The sequence below is a fragment of the Acanthopagrus latus genome, chromosome 15 (assembly GCF_904848185.1).
Source record: "Acanthopagrus latus isolate v.2019 chromosome 15, fAcaLat1.1, whole genome shotgun sequence".
Lineage (NCBI taxonomy): Eukaryota > Metazoa > Chordata > Actinopteri > Spariformes > Sparidae > Acanthopagrus > Acanthopagrus latus.
The window spans coordinates 15,856,832-15,868,964 of NC_051053.1; the positions used below are offsets into that span (position 1 = coordinate 15,856,832).

At 39.4% G+C, this 12,133-nt stretch overlaps 1 protein-coding gene across 1 annotated transcript; it reads left to right on the forward strand.

Moving 5' to 3' along the window:
* The first annotated feature begins 8,656 nt into the window (after nt 1–8,656).
* On the forward strand, nt 8,657–11,769 carry epcam (epithelial cell adhesion molecule). The gene is made up of 9 exons (XM_037124942.1): nt 8,657–9,022; nt 9,742–9,843; nt 9,959–10,223; nt 10,327–10,392; nt 10,515–10,581; nt 10,698–10,796; nt 10,886–11,083; nt 11,203–11,247; nt 11,378–11,769. Exons 1-9 carry the CDS (start codon nt 8,962–8,964, stop codon nt 11,399–11,401), a joined length of 927 nt encoding a protein of 308 aa, XP_036980837.1. The 5' UTR covers nt 8,657–8,961; the 3' UTR covers nt 11,402–11,769.
* Nucleotides 11,770–12,133: the final 364 nt, after the last annotated feature.

The window sequence follows — 12,133 nt, forward strand, 5'->3', positions numbered from 1 at the left end:
ATGATATGAAAGTAAGAGGATATATCCAGTCCTTGCAAAGTTAAAGAGGCACGAGTTCCACCCACTTTGATGTTGCTGTAGTAAAACACAGCACGTAATTCTGCACAAGATGCAGAGGAAATTGAAACAGCAAGTAAAGTCATGATTCAACCTTTGCTACAAAGTGTAAGTTCTTACTGTACTTTGTGTCTCTGCAGCCTACTTTCACCCCCCTCAACAATGGTCTGCTGTTACAGGTGGTGTAACACACATAAGTCTATTGTCTCATCCTGACTCACCACCCAAAGAGGTCGATTACTGTCATCTACTTTTGCTAATCTGAGTTCAAAGGATACCGGCAATGCTGAGTTTGCTGATGTACAGAATTTCTGATTTTACTTGATGTGACACATCAGTAATATAATTAATAAGAAGCATATGATCTACTTTTCAAGTATAAGGTTTTGAAATTGTATTATTCACAAAATCCATTTATTTCTTATGTGATAAAGGCACACAAGTCTGTAAAATGTGTATTATGTATTAATATATGTTTGTATATTTTTGCACAATACTCCCCAAGATTTAATATGACATTATAACATACGATATCCTATTCCATACATCCTCTTGACTTCCAATTAGTCAAAATACATGACAACACTATAAAATTAGTTTTAGAAAACCAAAAGATTGCTCTTGCTCTGAAGTTCAGTACGCACAGTGATTGTTCTATTCCATTAACAATTAGTGGTAAAGCATGCTTGTATACATTTGTAAATGTGAATGGTAGGAAATTAGAGTTTGCCTCATAAAAACTGTAAGAAACCTTAAGTGTGTAAGTAAGTAAGTAAAGCCAATAAAAACTTTTTTAGATTTAACTGAACTCATGAACGCAGAAGCGTTGTGGAGTTGGCACAACATGGGACTCTTTGGATTCAGTGTCTAATCATATCATTTAATTTGCTGAATAACCTGATCGGACTCATTTTGCACTCTGTTTTTAGGAGTCTAGAAACTTTCGAGACACCCCCTGTCTCTACAGATTCCTTGGAGACAACTGAAATAAGTTGTATTCAAGGTGCTTTGAGTTCACTGATATTTGCCCAGACACACCAGAGGGCTCTGGTTTCAAATTTGTTTTCCCACAATGCTCTATACGGATCTGTCAGTCACCCCAATACCTTTTTTTTTTTTTTTTTACAGGCAATGGCTCAGGGAAATAGCAAACTGAATTATGAGAATAATGATAATCCCTGTTTGTTCTGATAAGGTTACCATCTAAATGCCACCACTCTCTCCCGGCCATGCAGGACTATTGTCTGTGTCTCAGGAGAAGGCTCTGGAAGGACAGTGAGAGTTCAGAGGCAGACTCCCATTACATAAATGCAGAGCTGTCTACTGTAAATCATAACAATCCACCCTGAGGGACGGCAACTAGGACAGTGATGAGTTTGACAGCTGCCATGGAGTCTCGTCATCATCTGCAACACTTACAGCATTTGAAACTTAAGGAAATTGCTACTGTTTGTCACTTTTAGATGCACAAAAAATGTCAATATATTATTGAAATGATGCTATAAACATTTAACAGCTCTGTTATTTTCTATTTCAATCTGTTTAACTCTGCTTTTCCCAAAACTAAACCCCATAAGTCCATTATTTATTATCTACCTGTGTTAATAGAGTTAGACGAGACGATTTATGGCCATTAAATATGTCGCCTCAGTTAGCTTAGTTTAGCCTAGCTTAGCTTAGGATGATGCATGTAAGTAAGAAACACCCCACATCTGATCAAGTGGTAGTCCAAGTGCCTTCCACTAATGCTAAGGCTTTACATGTTATATCTCATTTGAATACAAAAAGCAAAGTGTAAAGAAGTAATTTTGTGGTATTCTTTGCAATTAGTGGGCTGCTAAAATGCTGGTAGGTGAATTCATTTCCCTTTGGACAGATTCAGGCTAGCTGTAGCCCACAGTTTCCAGTGTTTTTGCTAAGCTAAGCTCCCCCTCCGGCATTACTGTTAGCATACAGGTACTGATCTTCTCATATAACTCTCTGGGAGAAAGACAGAGAGCCTTTCTTTTAATATCCAAGGACAATCTTCCTACAAGTTACAGTTTTACGCATGTGGCCACAGTTAAGACCTCCCAGTGGCCGTCCAGGAGAATTTGGGCACTTGCCTCTTTCACATGAACAGTCAGGTACTCAGTGCTTCATAGAGAGTAGTGTTGTTGACATTGAGACTTGGTACCTGTCGCAATCTGGCCATGTCTAAAGTTTGTGGCAGCATCTTTAGTATGCATATTTCATTTTACCAACACAGTAATTATGAAAAATATATTCTTTGTAAGAGAAGTACTGTATGTTTACCTTTAGTAGCAACAACTACACTTTGTGCTAGCTCAATAGCTAACTATGCACAATAGTAGCCCACTGTCTTTGTCATTTATGTGTACTGTATCTTTTATACATCAAAATGATATTGATTTCATTAATTAGCCAGGCATTGGCTAGCCTATTTGTATTCATATAAGGTTTCACTCTTTCCAGACTAATAAACCTATTGACAACCTTACACACTGTCTATGGAGTCATCGTGACAGAGAAGTGTTTACCTGACTGTCAAAGGACATCATTCATGAATACAGGACAGTACGGTCTTGCTCCTTTTTATAATGCATGTAAAATGATCCAATGACTTGCACTACCAATGTACGCTGTGTACATCAGTGGTGTATATAATCATTTGAGAGTTATGGTGCTGCTTTTAGGCTTTATTTTTAGCTTATTTTATTGTATAACCTCATTTGTGATTGAGAGTGAGTACTTAATATGTCATATAAGGAATGAAATACTTAACATAGGGTTATACTAACAAAAGGGATCTGTATAGCAATTTATCATTATTATGCTTAAATCATACAAAAACTGATGACTGATAAAAAGAAAAGAATACAATAAGAATATCAAGAAACATAAAATGTAGGTCAAGGTAACATGAAATAGATTCATAGATATGTTCACTAATGAGTCTCGCAAACTATAAAGAACCACAGTCTTCACCAAATGACATAAGAAAGACGTTAAAAATGAAGTACCGAAGATAGTGGCAGATTTTCACTCACCGCATATTTCCCCGTCTCCTGGTGGTCTTTGGGTCCATAATGGGGGAGAAAGCGCAAACTCCCCTCCCAATATCTCTCGTCTTCTCTCTCGTTTCTCGGCAGAGTCGAATCTCTGTTGTCAAGCAGCGTCTTCCGCTTCCTTTTACTCCACCTCAGTCTTGATTCCTCCACCCCTGGGGCTCGGGACAATGGCCCACCTCACCATCCCATGAACTGCCCTGATATCTTAAACCTTTGGCAAGGGGAACACCCATATTCCCCTGCTTATGTGTCAGCTCTCACACAATAAGTGGACCAGTCCCCCAGGGCCTGTTTGTCCTTTTCACTGTAGTCAAGAAAGCAGGGCACCAAATTAACTTTCATTCACCTGTTCATCAGGGGAGGAATGGGTTTGGAGCCTTTACGGTTTGATTCTTCTGTGTTGGTGATAGACATCAGCTTGTATCGAAAAAAACATGCGGATCACATTACAATCACTATTGATACCAGTGTAATTAACTTGACAGCGTAGTCACACCATGGAGATGTCATATCACTTTTCTCATGTACCCATAGCAGTATCTACCTTTAGTTTAGGAACAGTGTCTGCTATAATAAACTAATGACCAGCACTAACACAGAAGTTCCACAGAGCACCTTTAGATATTGAGAAATTAACCGTCCATTCCAACCTGCATACAGAATATGACACACTGACTCCGGAGCGATGAGACACAGATACTGAGCTGGTCTATGTGCTCGTTCCACAGGTGGGTAGGAACCTAGGAACCTACGAGCAAAGTAGAAACTGTTTATATTGCCTGTTGTTAAGATGTAAGTGTCTGAGCACTCTGGCCTGTTCAGTTGTTTGCCCTTGTAACACTATTTCTTATCAGTGGCTGGAAGGAGCAGTTTCAATTCTGCACTGATCAAGGAAGTGCTGACCGTCAAAGCAGCTAAGGATCCTGCAGGGTGTTATGGAAGCTTCTTTCTGGCAGATGGAAAGATGCAGTTTTGTCACTGAGTCTCTGTCTTCTCCCTCCTCAGGTCAATAGTGACATTTCCACAAGACTCTGCAGCCACACTAGCTGCTCTGTGAACCTGTACTCGCTCACAAGCTCACAATGCAAATGCTCACCTGCTGATGTTTAGCAGGCTTAAAGATGTCCAACACCTTAGCTTAGCATGTTAGCAGGCTGCTGGGAATGTTAGTTTGCATTCAGTGATAAGTGCTCCTGATTAAAAAGTTGACTTGATGATGACAATGTTATGAGAATTGAAAATTGTCTTCTTTTTGCTCAGGTCACATAGGTTTTAATTAGCAATGGTGGTTGTTTATCGAGGAAGACAGCAACTCCCAAGTGCACAAGTAAAAGTACATAAGTGTTACCAGCTTCATGTAGTATCACAATACACAACGTGCAGTGTAATGCAACATTATATATGTAAAGTATGAAGTAACAGAAACTAACAATAATAATAAACAGAATGAATAAAGTGTTTTACTGTTCAACTGATTGAACCAACAAGTTTTAAAAGTAGCCTATTTAATCCTGAATTCTTCCAACAACTGGCAGTGTTAATGAACCATCACTGCTGCTGTGAGAGCAGTGATGGTTGAAATTCATCTGCAATTTTAAAATTAAATGTAAAATGTGTTCATATCTCCTCCAGATGCTCCAAAGCTGCTTTTATCTGGTACAAGAACAATGGAAATGTGGACCAGCATCCTCTCAGTAAAGATCCACAGCTTGTCTTCAGCACCATCGAGTTGTCTTCCTCTGGAGGGTACTGTAAACGCTTTTATTTTTTAAAATTTTTACACTTAACTCAGAGTGAACAGAGAGAACTGACCAAGAACAGCACAGACTCTAATAAATAATCTTTCGCCTCTTATCCTGGTCAGTAAATGGCATCAAAGGTCACAGATTCAATACATTCCTGTTCACTTCACTGCACCTTCAGACTGGGTGCACACTGAGTTTAACTGTAGAAAGCACGCTCACATCTTCCACTCTTCATTTGTTCGTATTTATCTTTGTGTCATTCAGAAATAACATACTGTGTGTTATTCATTTAAAGCATTGGTTAGACAGTGCCTATTAAAGGGAAGTTAACATCTGGGTGGAGTAACACAAGTATTTTGTACAACTTTTCTTCAACATCTCAGAAAAGTGTGTGAAATATGTTTTTATTAATTTTCTTTGTGGACGACTTTTTGTTGACTCATGATAAAGAACTTGTGATGACAGCAATTCATCTGATAATGGAGGATTTTGAAGCACGTCCATGTTACCTTTCCCCCGCGTCATACTGGTAGTTTGATTACCTTTGTATTATTAACTGACTGATAACAGAAATTATTCAGTTTCATTATGTTTTCTTTTCTGCTCTATGTTACAGTGATACAGGGTCAGGATGACTGCGGAGTGACTTACAGCTCTACTGAGATCGGTGCCTTAAAAGGATCAACAGTGGAGATTAGCTGCACTTACAGATACCCATCCACTGTAAAGAGAGTTGAGATTAAATTTTGGTTCAGGACAGTGCCGAATGAGAACAACTGCACCCTGTAGCTTCTAATTAGCACTGTTTGATTCCTTTGCTCCAGACATAACAAAAATTTACTTAGAATTAACTTACTCCAAAATGTACTGTAGCTAAACACACACAAGTGCTTTTCAGAGTTCTGTAACTTTCTGTTAATACAAGATTATCAAAGTGTGTTCATGTCTTGTATTCTAAATGCCAAAATGTAACACTGCACTATAGGGAAATGTATAAAGTGTGTACTTGGTGAGGATTTGGAGCACTGCAAAATTTCAAAAACAGATGTCACTGTTCAGGTTTGGCTGCATTCCAGTGAAGGACAGGCACACAACAAGGGCTCGGGCTACACCTCAGTGAAACACAGCAGTCATTAATGTCGTTGGTTGAGTCTTTGTCTGTGGTAATCTGTGCTGCAGAAAAGCTGTTTAGGTACTTTGGTGTGTGCAGTGTGCTGTTCTTTTGCTGTATCATTTGTTGCATAAAATGTCTGCAGAACTGGTAAAAAGGAAAATGTCCTCTATGTTTTCAGACATTATTTCAAGATGGTTACGCCCTCTGTTAGCCCTGTAGTCACACCACTGAAGTAGCCTAATCAGCCACTTTTGCTGTGTTCTGAATTTTGAAGTTCGGGGGAGAATAGAGGCACTGTGACGGGGATAACAGGATTACAGTGGGCAAAACAGAGAAGAAGTATCTCTGCATTTGAGGTAAAAAACAACAAAAAAAAAACAACATGAGCCTCAACTTGCACCAGATGTAATAATGATATTACATGGAAAGAGCTCTAACCATTGCAACACCTTCCTGGAACATTTGTGGTTTATGGAAAACATCAAATGTGAGGCCTGCGATTATCTTTTACGCAATTGCCTAGAGACAAAGGATCTGGTTTTTACCTGGATTACGTAACCCCTTGAAATCTGACAGGCAGTGAAATGCGTATTAATAGAATAAAATGTAATGCATGTATGATCATGTTTCAGTGTACCAACACATTTCCTCTCAGCCCCTCGCCCACTACAACACCTCGACATCTGCAGAGGCAGTATTTTTACACTGAGTGGGCCACACATACAAGTTAAAGTGACTTTGTGCTTGGTGCATGCCTTCTTTTCCTTTTTTGTGAAACTTGTGGCTGTTCATGACTGGCACATTTAATGCAGATTCATGAGGTAAAGTACACGGACCGGACAAGTGATACTGTGTGCAAAGAACAGGAGAGCGCCCAAATAAAACAAGTGAATGATTTGGTGTAAGGCTCATGATTGTGCTTATCAATCAATACCAGATGTGTTCTACATGGAACAAAGAGAAGTCAGTCTGTTACATGATGTTCTCCCAATAGACCATGAATACAAAACAATACACACGCCCTAAATTTTTGCATTATTGCATGATGTTGGCCCACATTTCTTCCTCTCACATCCAGCTTCAAATACACAATGGATGCAGTTGTGATGAAAGAAGTCAGGTGTTGAACATCTTGAGGAAAATGAATATATTAAGTATTTGGGCGAACTTTGTTCTCACAAGGCCAACAATATTCTGTATTAAATTCCAGGCTGTGTACAACACTGAAGACTTGTGACATGCATTGCGACAGACTTCAGTGTCTTCAAAGATACAGCTTGACATTTTGTGAAATATACACAAAATTCACTTCTCTTGCAGAGAGTTACAGTAGATGACAATGTCAATTCCATTCTCATGTCTACCTGGCCCATATTTGGTGACGTGCAGCAGACACTAAACTTATCTTATCATGAAGACGGAAAGCAACAGGAAAAGCTAGTCTAGCCTTGTCTGAAGATAAAAAATAATCTGCCCACTAGCATTTTTAAGCTCACTGATCAACACTGTATATCTCATTTTTTCTGTACAAAAAAGTGTGTAAACAACAATTACAGGGTTTTACTTGTCTCTGCTGCTAAAGACAAGATTCTAAGAAGCTGATAAGCGGACTCTGAATATATCAAACTATTTCTTTTCAACACCGATCCTGATCAATTAAATTCATGCGATTTTGTACAACTACATTTATTCCCTTCGTTAAACAGCAATTTATTTTACCACTCTACGTCGTGTCTTTCCTTTTCCCCATCTGATTCCTGATTGACGCTGACTAATGAATAAGGTTGTAAGTATTGTGTTGGTTGATTGTGAGAATATTTTCTCAGACAGTTAATCTCTATGAGACCGGAGGCTGTGACTCAGCTGTGCCAACCAGCGGGGTGTGACTCACAACATAACACAGAAACGTGTTACCTGCCTCTGGTTTCTGTCATGTAAAATACCTGCTGGGACAGTTGATGATGTCCTCGTGTCACACAGTGTTTCTCGGCTTGTTATAAACAAGACACATATTTGGGCTTGTTTGCTCAAACTCTCAAACGCATGTGACATAAAATATGAGCAAAAGAAGTAACTTTGGACAACTTTGATTTGAATTTGGCAAAAAAAAATCTGATAAATGAGGTAACAAACATGGTACATAAGTCTCTATATATTGGGAATATATGAATACATTTAGATAAACTATGAACTGTTTAAAGCAATAAATAACACAAGAAAAAAAGGACATCAAATGACCAAATATAAAATCATTAACATCCTGCAGTGGTTCCTTCAATGTGAGGGTCAGTATGAACAACAGCCACACAGAATAAGACACAGTTTAACAATAACAGTATTATGATAATAATAATACTTAATTAAATATTCACAATAATGAGTGTTTGGCAGAAAATTAAGACAAAATAGAAATTTTAGGGTTTTCGCTCACTTTGGTTTAGTTTTTTAAAACTTTTTTGTCATTCATTCTCTGCCACACTCATATCACTATGACAGACAGTTCTGGAAAATTTCCCTTTACTTACTAAAATATGTTAACAGGGAGCGAGGACGACCAAATATGGGCACGCAGGAAGCAAGGTGCGCTCGACTTAGCGCCCCGCCCCTCTTCGTTGGCTATGCAAATTGGATCGACGTCATGAGACTGCTTATGTTATAAAACCACACCACAAAACGTATCTATCAGTTCGACGTCGACAATCAATAGGGTAATAATCGATATCCATCCCTGAACAGTTGCCCTACTTCTGCTGGGGCTCTTGCTGTTTTGACTCCTCGCCTTCGTGTGCGCGTGCTCGTTGGATTTTCTCACCTGACAGGTTTGACCAGGACACACCTGCAAGGACAAGAAGGAAGCTTTGTGTGCTCGAACGCCATTCTTCACTTCATCTTTGGACTCCGAGGCAGACGGACAACTTTTTATTTTTCTCCAGAGAAAACCGTTTATTTCTTCGTCTTTTAATTGAATTTCATCATGAATTTTTGGATTGTGCTCGTCCTCGCTGCCTTTGCGGCGGGGGCCTCAGCTCAGAGCTGTAAGTAGTTTGATTCATTACACTTTATTAAGCTTAAAAACAAGACGACAACCAAATATAGCGCTGTTTGAGCTATTCGGGTGTAACTTAATTGTGTTTTCTAACAGCTTTGGTTACAAAATAGACATACGGGGTTTTTTGTTTGTTTGTTTTTTTTCTTTTAAAAAACTACTTTTTCTCGTGGTGTTTTTTTTTTTTTTGGTTCTGAATCACATTTCATACCTTCAGTGTAAAGTTAGCTCGTCTAAAATGACTTTACTATCGAAAAACGTCTCATTTTAAACCGTTTTAATATGTAACGCAGGTGGTTTGTTCGCTGGGTGGGGGTGGGGAGGGTTTCGCCCAGCTCTCTGAGGACTCGTCTGTTTGGAGAAACCAACGCCCAGGTGATAGAGGAACCTGCCATTCTACCTGCGGCTCTAGGCCCTCTCTGTTTCGTTTTATTTCTTTTTTATTTTTTTATATCTAGGGCTACATATCTGGCAACACAATTAATCCTTTTCCTGTGATACGTTTTTGTTTTATTTAGTTAGTTTACATTTTTTCACAGCATAGTTTCGTTAAAAGAATCGCAGCACATTTGAAAAACAAGGAAGTGGTGTTTAACTTGAGAGTCGAATAAAGAGTTCTTGTCAGGAACTGCTAATATTATTGCTTAATAATATATAGTTCGTTTTTGTTTCAGTCTGAATTACAAACCCCTCTGTTTCTCTGTGCAGGTTCATGTGAAACCTCGAAGTGGGCCGTCTGTGATGGAACCCCATGTACGTGCACGATTCTGGTGGGTGACAACGTGAAACAAACGCTGGATTGCACCAAATGTAAGTATAAGATGTGTGTATGTGTGTGTTGTGATTGGCCTGAAGATGAAGCCTCCATTTTTTTGTCATTCATGCTTCATGATGTGCCTTTTTTTTGTGTGCGTCTCTCCCTCAGTGATCCCCAAATGCTTCTTGATGAAGGCTGAGATGTACAGAGCTAAGAAGGGTCTGTCCACCCGTACTAATATTGGAGGAAAGCCAGACGAGACGGCCTTTGTGGACAACGATGGCATCTACGACCCAGACTGCGAAAACGACGGCAAGTTCAAGGCCAAGCAGTGCAACAACACAGAGGAGTGCTGGTGTGTCAACAGCGCTGGTGTTCGTCGTACTGACAAGGGAGACAAAAGTCTCGTGTGCGAGAAGCTCGTGGAGACCTAGTAAGTATTTGATCCTAATCAATGTGGAGGAGTGGCTGATTCCAGTGAAATGTTTGGTGCCAAGTATTGACCTTTCTTTTTCTTGTCTTTAATTTTTCTCCAGCTGGGTTCGTCTTCAGCTGACACACAAGCCGGTGAACACACCAGTGGATGCCAAGCAGTTGAAGATGTGAGTTTATTTACATGTCCAGATTATTATCGCATCTTTAAAAAAAAAAAAAAAAAGCACAACCACGTTAACATCAGAGCTTCAGTATTTGGTAGTAATCTTAATTTCTTGCCCTAATACAGTGCCCTTGCGGACGCCATTCACAAGCGTTATAAGAACTTCAACAAGGACCTGGTGAGGGACGTCGAGGTGAGTGGAGGAAAAAAAACATTTATTTTTGTAACATTGCACGTAATGTATGTAATATTCAGATGAGGGTTGCTAGAATACAGCACTAACGAGGTGTTTTGTCTGTCACACTGCAGTATGACCCTGAAGCCCGCTTGATTGTTGTGGATGTGAAAAAGGAAAAGGACAACCGCCAGCATGACCTGACCCAGATGGCCTACTACATGGAGAAGGATGTATGTAACTTTTTATTTATACATAGATATCGCTTATGGTGTGGTCCATCGACTGACCCTGTCATTTCTCCAAATCTCTCCTCATGCAGGTGAAGGTGCTCCCCATGTTCAAGGACCAGGAGAAGTTTGAGCCGACTGTTGGCAGCCAGAAGCTGGAGATGGAGAACATCCTGGTGTACTATGTGGATGAGGAGGCCCCCACGTTCACCATGAAGAACCTGTCTGGTGGCATCATCGCCGTCATCGTTGTGGTGGTGCTGGCCGTCATTGCTGGCCTGCTGGTCCTGGTGAGTCCACATGTCCGCCTACATGTCGCTTTTTCAGTTTAAATGCAGTGTATTGATTTTCTTTGATCTGAGCTTTCAGTCTGAGTCCTAATTTCCTTTTTGTGTGTGTGTGTGTACAGTTCTTTGCCAAGAGGAGAGAGAGCCAGCGGTACAACAAAGCTCAGGTGAGATGAACTTCCTGTGACTTTATTTTTGAATGTCTCTCTGTGTGAAAGTGAACTTTTTGCACCACAGAATTGTCATTTTAACAGCCTGTTTTTGTCTTTAATTTTTATTTTTTTTATACAATTTTAGCAAAGGGAGATGGAAGCCATGTAAAGTGTTCATCGCAGTCCTTCCAGAGTCGGCTTGTACGTCATCTTTTTTGGATTACCTTTATTGCAGTGGGAGTGTGCCATTTTCATCATTTAACTTGAGGAATGGATATTTGTAAAGGAACAATCAGCTTTTTTTTTTTTTTTTTTTGGTTTTACATTGTTGGCACTGCTGGTACCGCTGTTTTTTTTTATTTATATATCATGAAATGCAAAAATCCAATCTGTATGCCATAAAGAACTGTGCTTTATAAAACATGTTTGCCACTTTTTATGTTAGAACTTGAAATTCCATGTCATAGATTGTACAGTTTCTTTCTTACCAATGTTTGTTTTGTTTGTTGGAGTGTTTTTAATAAAATATTATGAAAGTTTTTGTTTTGTTTTTTCTGAATGGCCTTGGGCACAGTGGAAAACTACAGCAGGTCATATGGGGGAAGGGAACAAGAAGCTTCAGAAGTCATTGTGGGCACCATTTTGCATGTTGTAGTTCTTCCCATATACACATAAAAATGTCCTGATACTCAACCCTGATGATACAGACACTTTTCATAGGACATTTTGCTCAAACTTTAAACTTTTTGTCCTTTAAAGATGTCTGCTTTTAATAATGATGGCTTGCAGTAGTCCTGTTGTTTACGTCGGGCAGGTTGAATGCAGTTTTTCTACCCAGATGTTTTCAGAGGGTGTGGCAGCCCTGTTAGAATGTGTCACTGTCCTGGTACTGTGTTTGTTT

Bases quoted from the DNA above. Each gene is read 5' to 3' on its own strand.
- epcam (XM_037124942.1), top strand. From the start codon at position 8,962: ATGAATTTTTGGATTGTGCTCGTCCTCGCTGCCTTTGCGGCGGGGGCC. The intron at 9,023-9,741 runs GTAAGTAGTTTG...TTCTCTGTGCAG, and splicing joins GGGGGCCTCAGCTCAGAGCT to GTTCATGTGAAACCTCGAAG. The intron at 10,393-10,514 runs GTGAGTTTATTT...GCCCTAATACAG, and splicing joins GATGCCAAGCAGTTGAAGAT to TGCCCTTGCGGACGCCATTC.